Source organism: Oncorhynchus mykiss, chromosome 19 (assembly GCF_013265735.2).
Source record: "Oncorhynchus mykiss isolate Arlee chromosome 19, USDA_OmykA_1.1, whole genome shotgun sequence".
Taxonomy (NCBI): domain Eukaryota; kingdom Metazoa; phylum Chordata; class Actinopteri; order Salmoniformes; family Salmonidae; genus Oncorhynchus; species Oncorhynchus mykiss.
Window position 1 is genome coordinate 33,555,253 of NC_048583.1, and position 25,126 is coordinate 33,580,378.

General features: G+C 43.2%; 1 protein-coding gene across 2 annotated transcripts; it reads right to left on the bottom strand.

Moving 5' to 3' along the window:
* Positions 1-214: 214 nt before the first annotated feature.
* scfd1 (sec1 family domain containing 1) lies at positions 215-22,978 on the bottom strand. 2 transcript variants are annotated; one of them, XM_021573988.2, is made up of 24 exons: positions 22,821-22,978; positions 22,025-22,184; positions 21,602-21,692; positions 21,255-21,377; positions 20,943-21,030; positions 20,732-20,821; positions 20,251-20,306; positions 19,651-19,736; positions 19,106-19,205; positions 11,455-11,594; positions 11,062-11,152; positions 10,863-10,942; positions 10,591-10,672; positions 7,316-7,412; positions 7,126-7,196; positions 5,528-5,607; positions 5,337-5,399; positions 5,062-5,137; positions 4,695-4,748; positions 1,979-2,031; positions 1,841-1,874; positions 1,568-1,633; positions 1,332-1,400; positions 215-933 (listed from the first exon to the last, which is right to left on the bottom strand). In XM_021573988.2, exons 1-24 carry the CDS (start codon positions 22,849-22,851, stop codon positions 910-912), a joined length of 1,905 nt encoding a protein of 634 aa, XP_021429663.1. In that variant the 5' UTR covers positions 22,852-22,978; the 3' UTR covers positions 215-909. The 2 variants fall into 2 exon arrangements, with proteins under 2 accessions (XP_021429663.1, XP_036810577.1); XM_036954682.1 differs by lacking the exon at positions 22,821-22,978 and adding an exon at positions 22,382-22,806.
* Between the last annotated feature and the right edge of the window lie 2,148 nt (positions 22,979-25,126).

Consider the following 25,126-nt stretch of genomic DNA (forward strand, 5'->3'; position numbering starts at 1 on the left):
TCTAGATCAGCAACTAAACTGACACTGGCTTCTTGGCTCATTCGAGATCAGCTCCAACTCGCCTAAGGGGAACGGACACAGACAAACGGGGCTATTTGTAGACTGTAAATATTATTTATTTGTATCCTTGTTCGCTGCAAGAGGAAGTCTACTAAAACACCCTGTCCTGATCCTGAATAAGATTAAACAAAGGACAAGTTGAAAAACTCTGGTTGATCTACTACACAGCAACCGTGTTGAGTAAAGACTATTCAACTTTATTTGTTGAGAGTGCAAAGCAAATTAGTTAAAGGCCCAATGCAGATGTTTTTATATCAATATCAAATCATTTCTAGGTAACAATTAAGTACCTTACTGCGATTGTTTTCAATTAAAATGGTCAAAAAGTAACGAAAATAGCTTCTTAGCAAGAGGAATTTCTCAAACAAGAATTTTGGTAGGACTGTCTGAGTGGTCTGAGTGGGGAGGGGAAAACTGAAAACGATCTGTTATTGGCAGAGAGGTTTGGAACTCTCTCTTATTCACCTATTAACTAATTGACCACCTGGTGATCTCACCAGGCAGGCCAAAACTCCATCTCACCAAAACAGGCAATCATTTCAGGTGGTCTTTTCAAAAAGCTCTTACACTAAAAGGGCATTATCAGAATTTTTGCAATATTTTCCCCAACCTCATAGTATGGAAATATAAAACACAGAAAAATCATGTTTTTGACTGGAATGGGCCTTTAAACAAACAATGTAAGTATAGTACACATTATAAAACACATGGAATATCAGAGAGAGAGAGAGACAGGATCTAGAGTAACTGAAAACGATCATCAATGATTAGAGAGGTCTTGATTGCAGTTGTGAGTATTTAGGAGAAATGGAATCCAAGAAAAGAAAGTGTTGATATGTTTTCTTGCTTTTACTTTTGGCCGAGTGAGGATAGCTGTGGAGACAAACACGGAGAAACAATATAAAATACATTGCACTAAAGAAATCTAAGATCAATTTAGCAGTGTAGGTGATTTAACACAAACCCACAGTATGGGTATCATCATTCCATATTATGAGTCAGGCTTAAATGATTGATATTACTCAACAAAAAGCCTGCTTCCCAAATGGCACCCTTTTTAAATCAAATCACATTTTATTTGTCACATGCGCCAAATACAACAGGTGTAGGTAGACCTTACCGTGAAATGCGTACTTACAAGCCCTTAACCAGCAATGCAGTTTCTCTATTCAGTGCACTACTTTTGACCAGGGCCACATAGGGTAGTAGTGCACTATATGGGTAATAGGTTGCCATTTGGGACGCACACCTAAGGCTGGTGGTCCTCCTACCTGTTTGATGAACTGCCCTGCATTGAAGAGCTCACTGCATCCGTACAGCACCCTCTTCCCTGGCTTTGCCTAAAAGGATGCCACAAAATACACATTGTTCAAAAAAACTCAACTGAAAATATGAAGAGGTTTCATAAGATACACTGAAAACTTTTGTCACAATGTTACATGTAGATATTTTAATAAAACATTCATAAAAAAAAAAAAAACGAAAACAATTTGGAGTAATAGTTTACCTTTGTGTAGTCCACCAGGTTTTGATATTCTATGTAGTTTCCTCCTCCGACCACAAAGACGATAGCCTGAAACAGAAGGCGAGATCTCACTGACAGGTTGAGGCTGCTAGGTTCATGTACATTATACACACAGATTAGTGTGCGCCCCCCCCCCCCCCCCCCCGTCACACAGTTTGTCCAAGATAGGCACCAGGCACCATGACAACACACAGCAGTTGCTGGATTTAGTGGAGGCCCTGTTTGTGTGTTTGTGCTGACCATGGCAGGACTCACCTCTTGAAACGGGTTCTTGTTCCTTGGGGTTGAGCTGTTGGGAGAACAGGAGTGTTTAGGCACAGATCTTACGGACAGAAAATGCACATTACTATTTAGAGGCCTTAACTGTTATCCTTGGAGCTCTTGAAGTCTTACCTCTCACTGCCGCGCAGCATCTTGGGATCAAAGTATCTGTAGTCATCAGTCTCCTGCACATCATAAAAACATCATCAATAAACCAACAAACGTATACATCACATGAACAACAAGAAAGAGACCATTTTCTGACAATTCTAGAAACCCCCAAATCCCCCCCATTGCTCAAGGTCACCCAGTTCCTCTTATTAAAAGCAACTCCTGCATAAGCATGGGTCCTGTGAGACAAAGTCAACCAATTGACTCAAGTGCGATCAGATCAGGCAGAATTCAGATTCAGGCAACACCTGCTTGATTTCAACAGAAACATCACATTTACCAGAACTAGTCTTAAATAGGATCAGTGAAGTTAGTTTCTTCCCTCCCTCTCTCTCTACTCATACATCCTCCTTAAACCCAGAACCAAGTCTTTAGTCTGGGCTGATTCCCAAATTGCATCCTATTCCCTATAGTGCACTACTTTTGACCAAATCAAATGGTATTGGTCACATAAACATGTTTAGCAGATGTTATTGCGGGTGTAGCGAAATGCTTGTGTTCCTAACTCCAACAGTGCAGTAGTATCTAACAATATACAACATATCTAACAATTCACAACAAAGCCTTATTGGCCCTGGTCAAAAGTACTGCACTAAATAGGTTGCCATTTAGGATGCATCCCTAGTCTCTCTCCTCTCTTCCCAATGGACCGAATGCATCTACCTCTATCTGGCAGAGCCGTGGCCCACTCACATTCTTCACCAGAAGAGAAAATACTTTGCAGTCAGGCTGGTGAAAGAGGAGCTCCCTGTCTCTCTGAACTGACTAGATGCTCCAGATTTTTGTGCTATCGTCTTTCCCCACACAGGAGAGAGGCAGTTCAGCAGAGGGCTTCTGATATCAAACCTGAACACACTGCTAAACCTGCCTGGGAGAGGAATGGCATTGTGTTCACACAGAAGAACCACCGATAGATTACACCTGTCCAAGAAGGCCATCGGATGCGGGACAGGGGTGGGGAGAGGAGGATGGAGGCTGTTGAATTTGGACTGATGTACCCCTCTCTTTCTCGGCTCACCGAACAAGAAGCGCTTTGTACAGTGCACTGTAATTCCAGTAGCTGAGAAAATGATAATATTGTTATGTCCAATTCAGTGTTTGGAGAGGTGGGGATAGGGGTTGGGGGGCATCTAAAGCCAGTAACAGAATCCTGTAATCCCTGCTCCCTCCTGGCTGTAGACACACGGTATGAGTGCCAAATGGTACCCTATTGATTCCCTTTGAAGGGAATAGGGTGCCACCTGGGACGCTGACAAGATGGAACGGAGCTAATGGAAATTGAAAAGCGTTTGTTCATATTAAATGTTTATGGACCTGTGAGAGATGGTAATCACAAAGGGACTAAGTTGATGTAACACCTCTATAGATGTAGCAGCTGATCCAGGGAAAATTAGACATGGACCGCAGAGGGGAATAGGGGACCTGCCTCAAGCCTGGTGGCCTACACTAACAAGTATAGTGTTGAGTACACAGAGGATGGCTTGTGAATGATTTTCAGTGAAGTGGACCTTCCCTCTGCTTCAGGGTAAGCTGGTAAGGAGCTGAGAGAGAGATGAGGAAGTGTAGAGAGAGCTTCTTGGTTAGCTGTAACCTAATCTCCAGGTTCAGTGTGCGCCTGTCCTCCCAGAGAGAGGATTGAGAGTCCACAGTGCTGCCCATGTGCTCTATTGCAGCCCTGCAGGCAGCTAGCGGCTAGGGTTTCGCACCACAGTGGAGCCCCCAGAGCAGATCAGGCCAGGCCACCCTCACAGAGCTGTTTTTAATCACTGGGGTGGCATCCCAAATGGCACCCTACTCCCTACATAGTGCACGATTTTTGACCAGGGCCCATATGGCTCTGGTCAAAAGTAGTGCACTATATAGGGAATAGGGTGCCATCTGGGAAGCATACCTGGCATTTCTATATTGTTATGCACATGACTGACCGACTTGACTTAAACACTACTACACTGTGAGGTCATCTGCAAGTACAGTACCAGTCAAAAGTTTGGAAAAACCTACTCATTCAAGGGTTATACTTTATTTTTCACAAATTGTGAAGACGGACTAGATTTTTTTAATAAAGGCAGCAACTGTAGCTAATGCATTCCAGGTGACGACCTTATGAAGCTGGTTGAGAGAATGCCAAGAGTGTGCAAAGATGTCATCAAGGCAAAGGGTGGCTACTTTGAAGAATCTCAAATATATTATGATTTGTTTAACCCTTTTTTGTTTACTACATGATTCCATGTGTTATTTCATAGTTTTGATGTCTTCACTGTTATTTTACAATGTAGAAAATAGTAAAAATAAAGAAAAACCCTGGAATGTGTAGGTGTGTCCAACCTTTTGACTAGTACTGTATGTACACGACTGCAGACAGCTACTTAACATTTTACAAAGTAGCTTAGCTACAGTTGCTGCCTTTATTAAAAAATCTAGTCACGTCTTCACAATTTGTGATGACTAGTTTCCCCCCACATATTCAGAAGTGATCTAATCAGAAGGGGGCATGATTGGAGAAGTCTCTGACTGCAGACATGAGACACCCATCAGGTTGTTCATCTTGTTGCCACTGTATTCATCAGCATGCTTCCCTCCTGAATGTGATGGTGCAACAAAGCAGAAACATAGAGGAATGTCCACAGTAGAGGGGGAAGAGAGAAGAGAGGAGGAGGGAAGAGAGGAGACGGCTCACCGGATTGGACTTCATCTCCATCAGGTTGTCCAGGATACGCGTGACTGGCAGGTTCTGAAAGAAAAACACTTTAAAAACTCTGTTCTTTCTCACCAGGTAATTAATCACTACAGACTGACTCCAACGAGCAGCCGCGTGAGATATTATCATACATGTCTCCAGGCAAAACCTTCCCATCAAAGCCAAGGGACATCTGGACATTTTGAAAACACATATACAGAGAGTATCATGATGAGACTGCTCCTCTCATCTGTCTATTAAGAGACATTCAGTATCACTCATTCTGCATGTGTGTGTTTCTATGCATAATTCTGTGTGCATGTATATCTGTGTGTGTGTGTGTGTGTGTGTGTGTAAAGCTACTCACATGCTGTTTAAGCACCAGGTGTTTCACCCCCTCCATGACAAACTGGGAGCCAGAGTTCATCACTCTAGAGAAGAGGCTGTGGGATAGAGAGCCAGGAGGAGGACAGGGTCAGCACGGGGGTTAGGTCTATGGGACCCCTGAAACAAGGGGAACCCTGCAATGTCCCAAATGGCACCCTATTCCCTACATAGTACACTAACCTGGTTAAAAGTAGTGCACTGTGTAGGGAATAAGGTGCCATTTGGGACGCACACAGAGAGTGCTCTCTTTCTTACCCCATAGGTTTCACACCGCTGTTCCCATAGTTAGATGGTGTGGCAGCAATCTTTGTGAAAGCCCTGGCAAAACAAATTATTCATAAAAAGCTCCTTGAAGGAACCCAAAACAATGTGTTTTATTATCTGTTTGGTTCTGCATGTATGAAGCATCATATGCTGAAAATGCAAGCTTGTTCGTAATGTCTTACTTCCACTGCTTGATGTAGTTGAGAGAGGACAGGTCGCAGCCAGTCTCTAGAAGAGCCTTCTTGTATTGGTCCAGATCAGTCTGAAACACAGAAAAACCCCAGTAAGATAACAGTATGCCTGTTTTCACCAAGGTAAAACATACAAGTGATTGAGCAGGCATTCGAGTATTAGTAGGGAATTTACCGACCAGGGACTTAAAAAAAAGCTTGAAGAAATAAAAACCTAGTCATCCTAAAGCAGAGTGTGACACGTGTATGGTGGTATCATCAGTACATTACGATGGCAGAGACAAGTACTTTTTAATGTAACTAAACGGATGTTACGCCACAGCATTCAGGGAAAACAAATAACCTTATAAATGTACACACTGGACCAACTGGAGAACGGACCAGAGAGGGGATGGTAATCCCATGGTAATAATCGGCCCTGGACGGGTTCAGGTTAAGGGGGGGACAGAGATGAAAGGAGGAATACCACAAGACGTTGGCGGTGGAAAAAGATTTCCTGCTTGACTTCAGCTGTCAGGCCGGGAAAGCAGAATGGCATCTCAGAGGAGAAGGGCTATTAGGAAGACCATTGATCAACATGATGCTCCAGGACAGCCTGATCCTAAAGCTGTTCCCAGCCTGCAGCCGCAGCCAGAAACCTGGGCCCATATTAATGCTCCTCAGAACAGGAGTGCTGATCTGGGATCAGTTTTGTCTTTTAGATGATAATGAAAACGATTATATGGACGAGCAGAGAACTGATCCTCGATCCGTACTCCTACTCTGAGACTGTGAATACGGCCCCTGGCATCCTCCCAGCTCTTTGGAGCTGGCGGCTGGAGGGACTTGACTTCACTCCTCTGTGGTGAACTGTGGTTACTGAGGTGGTGGTGACAGGGCTTGAAGCAGAGCCAGTATTAAGGTCTTCCAAGTCTTAGCAGGGTCCCTAAGAGGCTAGTCCCCGAGCTGCACCGCCTGCCTGAAGAAAGCAGACGTAGAACCCACAGTCACAGTGGAGAGCTGGGTGTCCTCCTATACAGAGGGCCTTGAGATGCTCAGAACAGAACAAGCTAGCATTATTGGACTTCTGGAGTAATGACATTTGGCCTCGGCTTCAAAGGGTATCGATGTTCCTGGAATCTGCTCTAACGTGTCATATCGAACAATAAAGCTTTTGAATATTGTAAGAAGAAAAGCTGGTTTGAATAGCATACGAAAAAATGATTTGAGAATTGATGTTTGGTGTTCTAAACAATGAAACGCAAGCCAGGGCCAAGGTTTTTCATATTGTATATTGTGCTGTTACTAAGACTACCACATCCAGTGAGACCACAAAGTGTCTCCATTGAGGTTGCTATTGTGCCATTTTTGGTTCCATTGGACATGAAACTGCATATGACCGTAGTGAATCAGACAAATCAACAGAGTTCCCTGACAAAGGGGCCTGTATCTTGTGGCTCCTCTCCGACCTGTGATTGAGTCTAGTTTGGCATGCGTTTCATGGTGAGAAAATGTGTGACTTGAGTCTAGTATGTTTTTGATAGGGACAGGGTTAAGTCCAGTATGCGTGTGTTTGATAGGGTAAGGGTTAAGTGGGGGACAGGCCTCACCTCTGAAGGGGGTTGCAGGGCTGTGATGTAGAAAATCAGAAACAGTCTCATCTTGTCCTCTGGTGTTCCCGCTGTCACAAAGACGAAAGCAAAGTTGTTTAACAAACCTTACATCAACAGGCACCTCAGGTATTTCCGACTGTATGATTTATGTTATTTCTGGCCAAGATAAGCACAGAGGCACATCTACCATCAGGGTCACTGATTATGTCCAGCAAAGACTTCTCCAGGGTGGATTTGCTCATCAGCTTCTCCTCGTACTCAAAGTACACGTCCAGTTTACGGCTCTGTGGATGGGTCACAGAAGTTACACATTAGAGAAAGAGTACCTATAAGTATGTGCCCACCAAAAATCTAAGTTGAGATATTTTTGTTAAAATGATCAAATGAAGGGCTCCCCGAGTGGTGCAGCGGTCTAAGGCACTGCATCGCTACAGACCCTGGTTCGATCCAGGGCTGTATCACAACTGTCCGTGATCGGGACAGATCGGGCAGCGCACAATTGGCCCAGCGTCGTCCAGGTTAGGGGAGGGTTTGGCTGGGTGGGGGGGGGGCTTTACTTGGCTCATCGTGCTCTAGAGATTCGTTGTGGTGGGCTGGGCACCTGCAGGTGAACGGTGTTTCCTCCGACACATTGGTGCGGCTGGCTTCCGGGTTAAGTGGGCTGGTGTTAAGAAGTGCGGTTTGGCGGGTCATGTTTCGGAGGACGCATGACTTGGCCTCTCGAGCCCGTTGGGGAGTTGCAGCGATGAGACAAGATCAAAATTGGGGAGAAAGAGGGGGTAAAATACACAACAAAATAAATTAATCCAATTGAAAGATTCATCTCTCATGTGAAGTTTTAGGACACCATTTTTTTTCTGTGAGAAACATATTTGATAAAATGTGTGAAAAGTGTGGACTGGGTTTAATGACAACTGAATGTACCTTTAAGCCCATGGGTGTTCCAAAAATTCCCACCTCTTAAATAATCAATTTTAATTCAATTCTAAATGTTGAAAACTGATATTCCTTATGTAAACTTGAATTATAATAATCTCCCCTAAAGTTCAAATCAATTGATCATCACTATTCATCATGGAAGCAGCATTCATAACAGGGGTTGTCCAAACGTATCCACAGAGATCAATTTCGACCCAGGCTTTTGTTCTTGCCAACCAATACACACCTGATTCAATTGATCAACTAATCATAGACTTCAATCCAGACTTGATTAGTTGAATTAGGTGTGTTACTGCTTGGTTAGAACACAACCCTGCACCCACACAGGACCTCTGTGGATAAGAAGCCATGCAACAAAGATCATAAGGCACACAACTTTTAATGAATTAGTTGAAAGCTGGTTAACATTTTCTGTACTGCTATTCTTGTTAATTAGTTAAACTTGTCTTCCTAAAGCCTGTCTGAAGACAGTTTCACATCACCCACTGTTGCATGACAAAAGCACATGTGGTGAACCAAAAGATATAAACGCATGGATGAATGAGGGACAACAATATGAATATCTCCCGGTCCTCTGCATTAAATCAAATCAAATGTTATTTGTCACATACACTCGCATTAACATCTGCTAACCATGTGTAACGAAATGCTTGTGCTTCTAGTTCCGACAATGCAGTAATAACCAACGAGTAATCTAACCTAACAATTCCACAACTACTACCTTATACAGTACCTTAGTTGTCCAATAGTCATCTTCTTGTCCCTCATGTTGATCCACCACAAATCAAATCACATTTTATTGCTCACATACACATGGTTTGCAGATGTTAACACGAGTGTAGCGAAATGCTTGTGCTTCTAGTTCAGACAGTGCAGTAATATTTAACAAGTAATCCAACAATTTCCCAACAACTACCTGATACACACAAATCTAAAGGGGTGAATGAGAATATGTACATGTAAGTATATGGATGAGCGATGGCCGAGCGGCATAGGCACCGTGCAATAGGTGGTATAAAATACAGTATATACATATGATATGAGTAATGTAAGATATGTAAACATTATTAAAGTAGCATTATTTAAAGTGGCATTGTTTCAACTGACTAGTGATCCATTTATTAAAGTGGCCAGTGATTGGGTCTCAATGTAGGCAGCAGTCTCTCTGGGTTAGTGATTGCTGTTTAGCAGTCTGATGGCCTTGAGATAGAAGCTGTTCTTCAGTCTCTCAGTCCCAGCCTTGATGCACCTGTACTGACCTCGCCTTCTGGATGGTAGCGGTGTGAACAGGCAGTGGCTCGGGTGGTTGTTGTCCTACATTAGTCTCACACACTTGTAGGTCTTCTATCCCTGATGTCCTTCAAATCTGATCCTATTCTTCTCTCTCTCTGCTTCAATGACTACCTGTCCACTCCAAATGTCTTGGACAGAGTACCGAGGCTTTTCATGGTTCTACATTTTGTTAAAGGAACCATGGATCGATGCATTATATGTATAAGTGTAGTTTCAGTATTTTTAGCCACTTAAATCTGAAGCAAATCTATTTATACTCGGGTTTATTGAATATTAGGGATATCAACACACAATCCCTGTGTTTCAATGCAAACTGGGCTTAATTGGAGCATAGTGGGCTTAATTGGAGCATCAATAAATTACAGTGAAAAATACAAAATAGCTAAGTTTAACTCACAAAATAATTGGGAACCAATGGTCTGAGGTATAAATATACACTATATACTACAATAGTACATTCTGTATAGAGGGGGTGTTTTTGGTGCTACTGTGGTTTAAGATAAACCAATTTACAAAAAAGCATCCATGTATAACAATGCAAGGTTAATTTAACATTAAAATAAACAAGACAAAATGCATAAAAAAAAAATATGAGTGGTGAGTTTTTATACTATTATACTGTTGTGGTTCACCAAGCTATGTTGCCAGTGTGACATGTGTTACGACTGCTAGCATGACACATCTACTTTCAAATTGGCAAGAAATAGTCATTAATACCCATGTAGTATGCCATCATGTGCATAGATCACCACATTCATCTCTTAGGTGTGATCACTTATCTGAGGTACTAAAAATATGTTTCTCTGAGTCGCCTCCACACCAAAGTTTTTTTTGCAGCTGAAATTGGCCAATAGTAGGAACTTACACATAACTGTCAATAACTTAATAAGAAAACATTTAATTGGCTTAGAATAAAAACAACCACATGAACTGGTTGAAACATTAGATTTAATCCAAAAATGGAAGTGGGCTTAATGTGTATGTGGGCTTAATAGGTACGCTTAACTTAGTCCAAGTCAAGAGGATGCTTCAGCAGTCCTTTACTGGCAGATTTAGTAACAACTTTATAGTGAGTGCTCTGAGATGTTCGAGCTCACACGGACTGCACAGCAGTCTTCCATACATGTTTAATATCTGGAAAAAAAAGTGTTTGTTGGATGCAGTGCACTATGGACAGAGAGAGAATCCCCTCTATCTAGTTGTCAGGCCATGACCGGGTTTAATACTAACCTTAATGTGATCCAGAACGGCGGTGGCTACGTTAGTGTGGAGGTCAATCAGCCTCTTCTTCTCCAGAAGCTCTGGTAGGGAGCTAGTAGAGGAAACACAGAACAGTTTTGGTACAGACTGGGCACAGTCAATAACAGCGTAGCAATTAATAAATAATAATACAGAAATACTGTATATTTACATATACGGGTAGGCCGTTATTGTAAATAAGAATCTGTTCTTAATTGACTAGCCTAGTTCAAATAAAATGAAAATTCTACAATGATGCTCACCTGACAGCTGAGGTAAGTTTTGCGGTGTTGTCTGACATACTAATACTACTAATGGGTCCCTCATCCTCACCCTCCAACCCCTGGAGAAGGTCAAAAGTCTTATTTTAGTGGGGAATTTGCAGGTGTGAGTGTCGTCCATTGTTTTCAGTGAGACTACTTCATTGAACAGCTCTAGAAAACCACCTGTGCGCCTTCTTACCATGATGCTCTTGAGGCGTTTCACCTCGTCCTCTTGGGCTCGGTACGTGTCTAACTCCTCCTGTACAGACTCGGCCACCTCCGGGAACGGGCTGGAAGAGTCAAAACAACCGCTCAGCCAAGAAGAACTTCACTACATCAAAGATTGAAATATACTGCTGCTACCGAGTTATAAAGCATAACTCTAAAAATATTTTGAAATATACTGTTACTATTGAGTTATAAAGCATCAAAACGCAGACTACCTTCTAAATCAGTAGTTTAAAAATCACACTTTAGCCAATGGAATGGAGTTTCTAACAAGCAAAGCTTGGAATATACTGTTGCTACCTAGTTATAAAGCCTTGGCCACAAGCTACCCTCAATCAGTAATCACCACAAGTGAGTTCCTAACCTGCCCTTGTGTTTCTGCCAGAATTTGTCTGCGGCTGTGAGGTCATAACTCTTCTTATTTTTCTTCTTGGGTCTGGCTCCGGAAGGGGAAGCTTCTGACCCCACAGATTCGTCCATACTGACCCTGTTCAGGTGGAAGTCCTAGGACACACACAAGGCAAAATCATTTCTACTACAGATAGTATTTTTCCTGCAAATAGTCATTTCTGAGTGATTATGTTTTTCAGTGTTGGGATGATGGTTGGGGTCTGGCAGAGATCCTATTGGATGTGTAGTCTGGTCATATTTCTGCTTACATCATCGGGTAAAAAGACTGGTCCATAGATACCTCTGGGATAAACACTGATATCTACTTACATCATCATATTACCTACATTCAAAATAACAACCGTTGTCATAAATATATTGAGGTTAAAACAAAGGACTCGTGATACTGAAAACTAAGGATAGGAGAGGAGAAGGGATTGTACATTTTACACCAGAAATAATTTTAAGGCAGGGATGCTGGAAAATGGTTTGTCACAAATATTTATGACCTCTGGCACAGGTCACCGCACTGAGCACATACCACAGCATTTACCCTATTCTTAATCTTACACACAAGGTAATTGAAGTAGCGCTACCTTGAAAAAAATCTAACTTTGGCATATATACAGTGCCTTGCGAAAGTATTCGGCCCCCTTGAACTTTGCGACCTTTTGCCACATTTCAGGCTTCAAACATAAAGATATAAAACTGTATTTTTTTGTGAAGAATCAACAACAAGTGGGACACAATCATGAAGTGGAACGACATTTATTGGATATTTCAAACTTTTTTAACAAATCAAAAACTGAAAAATTGGGCGTGCAAAATTATTCAGCCCCCTTAAGTTAATACTTTGTAGCGCCACCTTTTGCTGCGATTACAGCTGTAAGTCGCTTGGGGTATGTCTATCAGTTTTGCACATCGAGAGACTGACATTTTTTCACATTCCTCCTTGCAAAACAGCTCGAGTTCATGGATGGAGAGCATTTGTGAACAGCAGTTTTCAGTTCTTTCCACAGATTCTCGATTGGATTCAGGTCTGGACTTTGACTTGGCCATTCTAACACCTGGATATGTTTATTTTTGAACCATTCCATTGTAGATTTTGCTTTATGTTTTGGATCATTGTCTTGTTGGAAGACAAATCTCCGTCCCAGTCTCAGGTCTTTTGCAGACTCCATCAGGTTTTCTTCCAGTACTTCTTACGAAGCAGCCAGTCAAATCAGTCGAATGAAGCACAGCGACGGGACGCAAACCAAAGTTCGCAAAGCATCAGCACCCCTGTAACCGAGGAGGATAACACAAGCACAGAAATGCCGGTGGATGAACTCACCCAACCACAGAGACCTCTAAAACAGGAAAAGATCAAAGGGCACAGACCGAGTGTGAAGTGGCCCAAAGCTGTTGAAAAGAGAGAGTGGGAAACAATCAACAACGACCTGACAAAAATCTTGGAACAACAGGTAGGAACAGCAGAGAAAAAGCTTGAAAGGATGGGAGACATTATCTACCACTACGGAGAAGAGCGCTTTGGAGTAAACGAAAGGAGAAGTGGCAAGACACCACCCGCACCAGCCAAATCTAGGAGGCAGCAGGAGATCGAGATACTTGTCAGAGAGAGAAGGCAGCTGAGGAAGCAGTGGAAGAAGGCCTCTGATGCAGAGAGAGAAGGTCTCATGCTACTCCAAGCAGACATTAAATGTCGGCTGGCAACCTTGCGAAGAGCGGAAAACTTAAGGAAACTTCGTAGGAAGAAGGAACACTCAAGAACACAGTTCTATAAAAACCCCTTTAAGTTTGTCAAAGATCTCTTCGCAAAGGAAAAGTGCGGAATCCTAAAAACTCCAAAGCCTGAACTGGAAGAACATCTGGAAAAGGTCCACCAGGACATGAAAAGGCATGAGCAGATAATCATCCCACATGACATTCCACCTATTCAACCACCAGAATTTAATCTGGACACTGACCCTCCAAAATGGAGGGAAGTAGAGAACGTTGTCCGAAGAGCAAGAGCGGCCTCGGCTCCTGGGCCTAATGGAGTACCATACAAGCTTTACAAGAATGCCCCGGATGTTCTACGCTTTCTTTGGAGGCTCATGAGGATAGTGTGGCAGAAGGAAATAATACCAAAGGCATGGCGAAGGGCTGGTGGTGTGCTAATCCCGAAAGAGAAGGATGCGACAGACATCAGTCAATTCCGACCAATCTCCCTTCTAAACGTCGAAGGGAAGATCTTTTTCAGTATAATAGCACAGAGGCTGTCCACTTATCTGGAAAGGAACAAGTACATTGATACATCTGTACAGAAAGCAGGCATTCCTGGTTTCTCTGGTTGCCTGGAACATACTAGTATGATTTGGCACCAGATCCAAACAGCTAAGAAGGACAAGAGAGACCTCTATGTCATCTTCCTCGACCTGGCCAATGCCTTTGGCTCAGTTCCCCATGAACTCCTCTGGGAATCCTTCAACTTTTTCCACGTACCAGAACCCATCACTACACTGGTAAAGGCCTATTTCCAAGACCTGCAATTGTGTTTCACAACACCTGACTTCACAACAACATGGCAGCGCTTGGAAGTAGGCATAATGGCAGGCTGTACAATTTCTCCTCTGGCCTTCACTATGGCCATGGAAGTCATCATCAGGGCATCGAGATGGGTGGTCGGCGGTGAGAGAACTAAGGAGGGGCTCCGTCTCCCACCTATCCGAGCATACATGGATGACATGACTACACTGACCACCACTGCAGCATGCACCAGGCGGCTACTTGCAAAACTGCAGGATAACATCAAGTGGGCCCGGATGAAAATCAAGCCAAGCAAATCTCGAAGCATTTCCATAGTCAAGGGACAGCTTAAAGATGTGAGGTTCTGCATTGGAGATGACCCGATACCAACGGTGTCTGAGCAACCCATCAAGAGCCTGGGTAGATGGTACAACGAAAGCCTCCGGGATAAAGATCAAGTGCAGCAAGTAAGGCAGGACATCGCCGACGGTCTTGAGAACATCAACAAGACCCTACTGCCTGGGAGGCTCAAGCTTTGGTGCCTACAGTTTGGACTTCTCCCCCGGGTAATGTGGCCACTCACCGTCTATGAGGTCCCAATAACAACAGTGGAGAAGATGGAGCGAACCATTACCTCATACGTGAAGAAATGGCTGGGTGTCCCACGATGCTTGAGTAACATCGGCCTCTATGGCAAAGGGGTCCTTGAACTACCTCTTACAAGTCTAACGGAGGAGTACAAGTGCTCTAAAGTAAGACTTCAGATGACATTGAAGGACTCTAAAGACCAGACCATTAGCAAGGCTGCACCTCCCCTACAAACTGGACGGAAATGGACATCATCCAAGGCTGTGCAGCAAGCAACATCAGCCCTGAGACACCAAGACATTGTGGGGAATATCCAGCATGGAAGAGGAGGCTTTGGCCTGGCAGCAAGCAAACCAACGTTCCATAAGGCAACAACATCTGAACGCAGGAAGCTGGTGGTCAAGGAGGTGCGCAGACAGGAGGAGACTGCAAGAAGTGCAAAGGCTGTCTCTCTTGCTAAACAAGGTCAATGGACGCGGTGGGAAGGCCTGGAGAGGAGAAAGATCAACTGGAGTGAGCTTTGGCAAATGGAGGCAAGCAACATCAGCTTCATCATAAGAGCTGTTTATGATGTGCTTCCATCACCAAAAAATCTACATCAATGGTATGGCGAGGACTCGACCTGCCCCCTCTGCCCAGCTCCAGCGACTCTCAGGCATATAATGACAGGCTGCAAGACCAGCCTCTCACAAGGCCGTTACACCTGGAGGCACAATCAGGTCCTCAAGAGCCTGGCTGCAGCACTTGAGACCAAGAGGAGTGCAACCAATTCATTACCTCCAAAAACAAGCAATCCTGTCAAAACAACAACATTCATCCGGGAGGGACAGAAAAGGCCCAAGTATCCTCCTACAAAGCCAGAAACTGGACACCTAGCCATGGCCCGGGACTGGAAGATGCTTGTCGATATTGGCCAGCAACTAATTTTTCCACCTGAGATTGCTTCTACCAAACTTAGGCCAGACATGGTACTCTGGTCCCCTTCACGAAAGGCTGTGTACATCATAGAGCTCACAGTCCCGTGGGAAAACTCTGTTGAAGAGGCCTACGAGCGTAAGAAACTGCGTTACACAGAGTTGGCAGCAGACGCAACTCAGCGTGGCTGGAATGCAAAAGTCTGGCCAGTTGAAGTGGGATGCAGAGGATTCGTGGCTTCTTCCACCATCAGGTTGCTGAAAGAACTTGGAATCCATGGACAGGCTCTGCGGCAGACCGTCAGAGCAGTTTCTCAAGCAGCTGAAAGAGGCAGCCAGTGGATCTGGATTAAACGGAAGGACCCTTGCTGGGCTATAACTTCATGACCCCCCACCCCCACCTGAGAACCCAATTCAGATCCCTCCAACTTGAGGAGGGCATATGAGGTATGCGGTCAGCTGTCGGACTGGCTCAGGGAAGAGGACGCCCCTGCCTTGCATAGTCCCGTGGGACATCTTAATTGGGCATGGGACACAAGCTAAGGCTTGATCACCCTTTAGCTGGCCACCTTTGATGAGAGTGTTTAGTGATTAAAGGCCGAAACACCCACTGATTCGAAGGCACACTACTGAGGATGTGTCCCAAAATTGGGATCTTAACCCAGTCTAAGAAATAAACCTCCCATGCCACTCTGTCAACATCACGGCAAATCTCATGCGAGTGCATTCCATCTATTGGCACAATGGACAGTTTTTTAACATCTCGTCCCGTGTTTTATGATTCAGAATGGTCCTGTATTTGGCTCCATCCATCTTCCCATCAATTTTAACCATCTTCCCTGTCCCTGCTGAAGAAAAGCAGGCCCAAACCATGATGCTGCCACCACCATGTTTTACAGTGGGGATGGTGTGTTCAGCTGTGTTGCTTTTACGCCAAACATAACGTTTTGCATTGTTGCCAAAAAGTTCAATTTTGGTTTCATCTGACCAGAGCACCTTCTTCCACATGTTTGGTGTGTCTCCCAGGTGGCTTGTGGCAAACTTTAAACAACACTTTTTATGGATATCTTTAAGAAATGGCTTTCTTCTTGCCACTCTTCCATAAAGGCCAGATTTGTGCAATATACGACTGATTGTTGTCCTATGGACAGAGTCTCCCACCTCAGCTGTAGATCTCTGCAGTTCATCCAGAGTGATCATGGGCCTCTTGGCTGCATCTCTGATCAGTCTTCTCCTTGTATGAGCTGAAAGTTTAGAGGGACGGCCAGGTCTTGGTAGATTTGCAGTGGTCTGATACTCCTTCCATTTCAATATTATCGCTTGCAAAGTGCTCCTTGGGATGTTTAAAGCTTGGGAAATCGTTTTGTATCCAAATCCGGCTTTAAACTTCTTCACAACAGTATCTCGGACCTGCCTGGTGTGTTCCTTGTTCTTCATGATGCTCTCTGCGCTTTTGACGGACCTCTGAGACTATCACAGTGCAGGTGCATTTATACGGAGACTTGATTACACACAGGTGGATTGTATTTATCATCATTAGTCATTTAGGTCAACATTGGATCATTCAGAGATCCTCACTGAACTTCTGGAGAGAGTTTGCTGCACTGAAAGTAAAGGGGCTGAATAATTTTGCACGCCCAATTTTTCAGTTTTTGATTTGTTAAAAAAGTTTGAAATATCCAATAAATGTCGTTCCACTTCATGATTGTGTCCCACTTGTTGTTGATTCTTCACAAAAAAATACAGTTTTATATCTTTATGTTTGAAGCCTGAAATGTGGCAAAAGGTCACAAAGTTCAAGGGGGCCGAATACTTTCGCAAGGCACTGTATATACAGTTGAAGTCGAAGTTTACATACACTTAGGTTGGAGTCATTAAAACTCGTTTTTCAACCACTCCACAAATTTCTTGATAAAAAACTATAGTCGGTTAGGACATTTGTGCACGACACAAGTCATTTTTCCAACAATTGTTTAGACAGACAGATTATTTCACTTAAAATTCACTGTATTACAATTCCAGTGAATCAGAAGTTTACATACACTAAGTTGAAACTGCCTTTAAACAGCTTGGAAAACTCCAGAAACCTTCAAACTCAGTGCCTCTTTGCTTGACATCATGGGAAAATCAAAAGAAATCAGCCAAGATCTCAGAAAAAAATGTGTAGGCTGGTCCATCATTGGGATGGTACCTTCAGCAACGCCTGAAGGTACCATGTTCATCTGTACAAACAATAGTACGCCAGTATAAACACCATGGAACCCCCGAAGCCGTCATACCACTCAGGAAGGAGGCGCGTTCTGTCTCCTAGAGATGAACGTACTTTGGTGCGAAAAGTTCAAATCAATCCTAGAACAACAGCAAAGGACCTTGTGAAGATGCTGGAGGAAACAGGTACAAAAGTATGTATATCCACAGTAAAACGAGTCCTATATCGACATAACCTGAAAGGCCGCTAGGCAAGGTAGAAGCCACCGCTCCAAAACCGCCATAAAAAAGCCAGGCTACGGTTTGCAACTGCACATGGGGACAAAGATTGTACCTTTTGGAGAAATGTCCTCTGGTCTGATGAAACAAAAATAAAAACTGTTTGGCCATAATGACCGTTGTTATGTTTGGAGGAAAAAGGGGGAGGCTTGCAAGCCGAAGAACACCATCCCAACCGTGAAGCACAAGGGTGGCAGCATATTGTGAGGGTGCTTTGCTGCAGGAGGGACTGGTGCACTTCACAAAATAGATGGCATAATGAGCATGGAAAATGATGTGGATATATTGAAGCAACATCTCAAAACATCAGTCAGGAAGTTAAAGCTTGGTCGCAAATGGGTCCAAATGGACAATGACCCCAAGCATACTTCCAAAGTTGTGGCAAAATGGCTTAAGGATAACAAAGTCAAGGTATTGGAGTGGCCATCACAAAGCCCTGACCTCAATCCTATAGAAAATTTGTGGGCAGAACTAAAAAAGTGTGTGCGATCAAGGAGGCCTACAAAACTAACTCAGTTGCACCAGCTCTGTCAGGAGGAATGGGCCAAAATTCACCCAAATTATTGTGGGAAGCTTGTGGAAGGCTACCCGAAACGTTTGACCCAAGTTAAACAATTTAAAGGCATGCTACCAAATACTTATTGAGTGTATGTAAACTTCTGACCCACTGGGAATGTGACGGAAGACATAAAAGCTGAAATAAATGACTACTATTATTCTGACATTTCACATTCTTAAAATAAAGTGATCCTAACTGACCCAAGACAGGGAATTTTTACTCGGATTAAATGTCATGTATTGTGAAAAACTGAGTTTAAATGTATTTGTCTAAGGTGGATGTAAACTTCCGACTTCAACTGTATAAATCCCAATTCACACTACTGAGCCGTGCATACTTATAGTTCATCCTATACAGAGAGCAAAATACCATACACCAAACAACACCACTCACCATAAATTACTCAAGACTGTGGAGTGGACGTTTCTCATGGGTAAGCCCTTAGTTTTTGTCAGTGTATGATGTGTCTGTTAAGTCCATCATAACAGAGTGGTGGGAGTATGACAGACATATTTGCTTCTCTCCATCCCTCCCTCCCCCCTGATTCCCTGGCTTCCTGTTAGTCTTACCAGCACATCGTGGATGAGGGCCTGGTAGGTCCATGTGTGGTGGAGAGGGGTGGCAAGATCCAGGTTGCGATCAGCGAGTACAAATAGGGGTCTCTGGAAGCTGAAGAGAGACAGAGAGCGAGATGAAACGAGAGGATGATAAATGTACCCAGAGTTCCCCACTGGCTAGGCTCTCCCTCTGCTCCACCAAAGCTGAAACAAAAGAAGACCTGAAATAGATCCTGCTTAGAGCTTCCCAGAGGAAGCATGACTGTTTTCACTTCATCCACCACTTAGCGAAGGCCTAGCGAACCACTCAGTGAGCCTGGAGAGCAGAGGAGAGGAGAAAAGCAGAATAGCACATTTCCACTTCAGAGATAGACAAAGACATTGTATAGCACAGTGTGTGTGTGTGTGTGTGTGTGTGGGAAGCCATTTTATGTGTTTGTCTTAGGGAATGGAGTAGGTCTTCCGTGGTACAGTACATAATCATAATATTAATGTCTACATCTAGTCTGCACTCTTTATGGTTCATACCCAGTGTACTAATCTGCACCCTGACCCACCTGAACTGGCCGGCCCCCATATTGTCTCCAGTGAACAGGCTGTTTCTGGCGTCTCGCAGGTTCTCCCTCAGCTTCTTGTCAAGTTTCTGCAACAAACAGAGAAACTGGGTTAGATAGTTTTGCTTCTTATGCAGCTAGGTAAGACGCCTTACATCTTCTTAACCGGATATACGCTTAGCACACAGTCTTGCAGCGTTTCACTGAGAGCTTAGAGACCCTCACCACAACACAGCAGTACAGTATAGGGAACAAAGAGCAGTGCTGTGTAACTGGAGGAGAAACACTGCATCCATCCATTAAGGCTCTTGGAGGATCAGCTTCCACACTGGCTGCATCAACATTCCTCCCCACATCAAGAATCTACCTGCAAATACTGTCTGCAAACAGTGAGATTTTGGAGGTGGGTGGACTTGGATGTCGTCCTCAAATGACTAATTTCCTCTTTCACTGTACCCACTGGGGATGGGTACTACTCTCCCAGCCCTGTCTGCACTGCCAAGACATAATACAAAGTATATTTAGACTGACAGACAGACTGGGCCCCTTGACAGCGGCTGAGGAGAATTCAGAGAGTTATAAATGAGGAAGGATGACGCTCACCACCGCGACCATCTCCGCAGCATTCCCTCTTGGACAGCGGATTATGGGGACAGCACCTAAGAAAACAAAACGGACCTGTTAACTGCCAATAGAGGGCATTGACAACTTTAGCAGAGCGTGTCTATAGAGAATATGAGGACGTGCTGTGAATCCCATGAGGATAAAACTGAGAATCGTATACAAACTGCAAGTTAGGGATGCAGTGGGTTTACTTTGCTCAATGCATCATATAGTCACACTATCCCCATTGGCCTTTACTTTCAAAACGTTTTCCTCTCTAGGAAATATGATTTTGGTATCGCTTCGATTCAGGTGAGTAATAACAAAAGTGATGCTGCCATCTAGCAGGGAGAAAATGGTACAACCATGAACCACCTGAGTAAATGAAACAATCTTACAGTATTTTGAAATACCAAACAGTGTTCTCTCAAGGAGTCTCAATAGTGTTGTGGCACTAATAATATTCTGTGGAAAGACCCACCCAGCGTGACAAAGAAGCAGAAAAGGCTGTCTACAATCGTATCCATGATGGCCTCCATCTCTGTGTCCATGATGTCCGGTTTGTTAATCGCTAATCAAAAGGGAATAAGAAAACTGGAAGTCAAATACAATCATGCCAGGTAATCATGAATAAGATCTGATGAAAATGGCAAAGTGCAATCTAGCACCGTTTCTGAATCCAATGAACTTACCATGGTAGGAGATGAGCTCTTTATTTTGATTACAGAGGATAAACATATCATCTTCGAGTGTGATGAAATTCAAATACTGATCAAACACCTATGAAAGCAAAAAATACCTTACTGTTACAAGGCTGTTCAATATCCTGTGATGTGTGTTAGAAAATGACTAGGATGGAGTCACAGATGGCACCCTATCCCCTACATAATGTACTACTTTTGACCAGAGCCCTACAGGAAAAAAAGTAGTGCACTATATAGGGAATAGGGTACCATTTGAGAGACAGCCTAGAAGAGAGGTGAACTAGTGTGTGGTGGACTCACCTTGGTAACCTGGGTGACAGCGTTGGCTGAGAGAGCTGCACTAGCAATATCCTCTAGTTTACTTCTGGATATGGCTGAGATGAAGTTCAAATAGTATGACTCATACAGCTGGTTACGAAGGTCCTGAGAAAAATAAACAAAACAATGGAATGTACCAATATACTGACTAGTAGGATGTTACATGTCTGGGATGTAATGTTTGGACAACAAATAATTGTATCTGGCCAAGGCCACCAAATGGATAGGCTCAGTGGCCCAATACAGTTTTTCTTATCATCTCTAGACCTATCCTGAGTTTAATCATATCTGATGATGTAATGTTGATATTCAGAGTGAGGGATGCTTACTTGGCATATCCGGTCAATATTCTCCTCTGTCGGCATAACAAAATAGATGGCTGGCACATCCGGGATGGGATCTCTGTCTGAATGAAGCAACCTATAGAGAATGATCAAATACATTGAAGACCTTTCTAGATGAAGGTGTCCTCCATTGATTGACACCAAGTCAATGCTGTGTTTGTGAACTTATTTGCAATTGCTCAATTCAACTTCTCACAAAACTGTTGTCCTTTGAAATATACTGCACTGGTAGATCCTTCATTTTCAACAGATAGGCCAGACCAGTTGATAGGTTACATTACTCAAATTCAAAGTCTTTACAGCCTCAATTATTTGTCTGGTGCATCATGATTTTAGTTCTCTACATGTACCTTTTGTGAAGGCGATTAATAGATTATTAACAGCGATGTCAAATTGTGAGTTACTCACAAGTGCAAAGTGATTCCCATGTCCCGTAGTTCTTTGACCGCCAGTAGAGGGGAGATTATGTCCTGGCCAAACCTGTCGTAGATCAGAACCTTCCATACTGGCTCAGCAGCAGTGTTTTTCAACGGAGAAGTGTTGAAATTCAGCATGCGCTTCAATGCAGCTGGGGACACAGAAGAATACAGTATAAAGTCATGCTTGGCCAATGTTTAAGATGATGTAAATTGGAAATATTTGTGCAATAGGTGCTGCACATCCCACCACACCCTTGGGACAGCCACCACAAAACCCTTGGCACAACCACCACTTTGGTCATACTAAACATGGCACAGGACTGGGGGAACTGGGACTTTGCCATACCATTTCTGCCAATCAACGAGTGAAATTGTTTGATGAGTGAAATGGCTAGTTAGCTAGCGTTAGCTTGTTAGCCACTCATCCAAAGGAACAATACTGCAGTCGGTTTAGCTAGATCTGTCAGTCATTCACTGCGTGGCATTCCTGTTCCTTGACATGACAACCACATCAAAGTGTCTAGTGAAGTCAAGAGTAGTAGTAAGTGTAGGTTAGCCATCCGACTTGTTGCTGCTTCATAATATTATTGTAACGCGTTTACGATAGCTAGCTAATAAGTTAGCTTAGCATTGATTTTCTCGTGAAGATGGCTGGTGGCCATCGTGGAAGTTCGTATTTTATTCAACAGGCTATGGTCAGAGAAAATAGTCGGTTTTACAATGTGAATCAACAATTCGACAACCTATGTTCAGCAAAAAATCTATGACCGAAACCATTGACAGACCTGCCTGCTTTTCCCGGACGGAGGCGGCCATCTTTTCTGTTTATGCAGTGACGGGGCAACAGATGACGTGGCAGCTAAGTGCGGCTTGGTTGAGAGGCAGTGTGTAGTTCGGGACTTGACTCAATGTGAGCGGAGTGAAACGTATGGGCCGGACTCAATGTGGCCAGAGTGAACCGAGGTAAAGACAGTTTCAGGTTGGATATTCGCCTGAAGTTTTCCTTACGTTCACCAACAGCAGTTAGGGACCGTCAACATAGTGATAAGTCACATTTTTCAAATTTCAATAGCTCTTTAACCATTACTCCAAACACTTTCAAAACTGGTTGTAGCTAACCCGATGGCATAGACGCACATTGCACACCCTTTAGTTTGTCCATTTTTATTTCACATGGTTTTCCATTCATTTTTCAAAATGTAGATTTTCAATAGCTCCTTGGTCATGTGAACTAGTGACTTCAAACAAGGTTCAGAATGTACACTCAGTGGGCCTACACATTGCACACCCTTTAGTTTGTCCATTTTCATCTCACAAGATTTTAAAATAATTTTTCAAAATGTAGAATTTCAATAGCTCCTTGGTCATGTGACCTAATGTCCTCTGACTACCCTTCTATATTGCACACTCTTGTTTGTGTACTGTAAAATCACGCGGTGTAACATACATTTTTCATAGTTTCAAATTTGCAATAGCTCATTGGTCATGTAAATTACACATCTAAGAAGCATGCAGTGGATATACACCCATATTGCATAACCTCTAGTCATGTATCTTCTATATTGTTGTAAATTATTATTAGTTTGACAATTAGGGGGTTCAGTCCATTTTGCAAAATTCATGTAAAACCATGTGAGATGAAAATGGACAAACTAAAGGGTGTGCAATATGTAGGCCCACTCATTGGACATTCTGAACCTTGTTTGAAGTCACTAGGTCACACGACCTTGGAGCTATTGAAACTTTACATTTGGAAAAATTCATGTAAAATCTTGTGAGATTAAAATTGACACTAAAGGGTCTGCAATATAGAAGAGTAGTCAGTGGACATTCTGAACCTTGTTTGAAGTAAGTATGTCACATGACCAAGGAGCTATTGAAATTTAAATGTAAAAAAAGTTTATACTTTGTTCTCGCTCCCTAACTAATTCACCTAGGAATACAAGACACTGCTCACATTTCCACATGTTTATTAGCTTTTGAAAGCAGATTAATGTCTAAATCGTGAAAATAAGACCTGCGCAATGTTGTGCGCAATTTTTCCAACATCATGACACTTATTTGGAGTCTGTGGCTCAAGTGGTTTGAAAGCTATTGAGGTTTGAAAGCGCGAATATCCATCGAATCGAACTTGAAACTGTCTTTACCTTGGTGCAGAGTGAAACGTCTGGGCCGGACTCAATGTGGGCTGAGTCAAACTCGTTTAACCCGAACCTCTCAAGGTCACCCAAATTGAGGTAAATGTCGAAGGTATTAACGAAAGCGAATCTTAATCTAACCTACATGGATAAAAATAGAAACCATGGAAGTGAGACTGTCATTATGCATAATGTACTATGTAATATTCATGTTATACCAGTGCGGTGGTATAATTTTATATGACCAACTTCCGCGCAGATGTTAGCATAGCGTTAATTAGCACCCAATTGCACGTGAGTTAGCTAATTGCTCACAATGAGGAAATCTTATTTGGGCAAATTTGCCTACTTGAGCAGTAAGCCTAGGTTTACATGTACAGTTATGTAATCGATTTGGTCGTTGTTTTTTCTGTGTTCAATGTATGCCTTGTTGTGTTTGGCTGGCTCTAAATGTGTATCGTTGATGCCATTCCCTTAGTTACACACAGGGAGTCTACACATAGTATACAAACTCAGCAAAAAAATACATGTCCTCTCACTGTCAACTGCGTTTATTTTCAGCAAACTTAACGTGTAAATATTTGTAGGAACATAACAAGATTCAACAATTGACACAAACTGAACAAGTTCCACATACATGTGACAAACATAAATTGAATAATGTGTCCCTGAACAAAGGGAGGGGGTCAAAAGTAACTGTTAGTATCTGGTGTGGCCACCAGCTGCATTAAGTACTGCGGTGCCTCTCCTCCTCATGGACTGAACCAGATTTGCCAGTTCTTGCTGTGAGATGTTACCCCACTCTTCCACCAAGGCACCTGCAAGTTCCGGACATTTCTGGGAGGAATGGCCCTAGCCCTCACCCTCCGATCCAACAGGTCCCAGACATGCTCAATGGGATTGAGATTCGGGCTCTTCACTGGCCATGGCAGAACACTGACATTCCTGTCTTG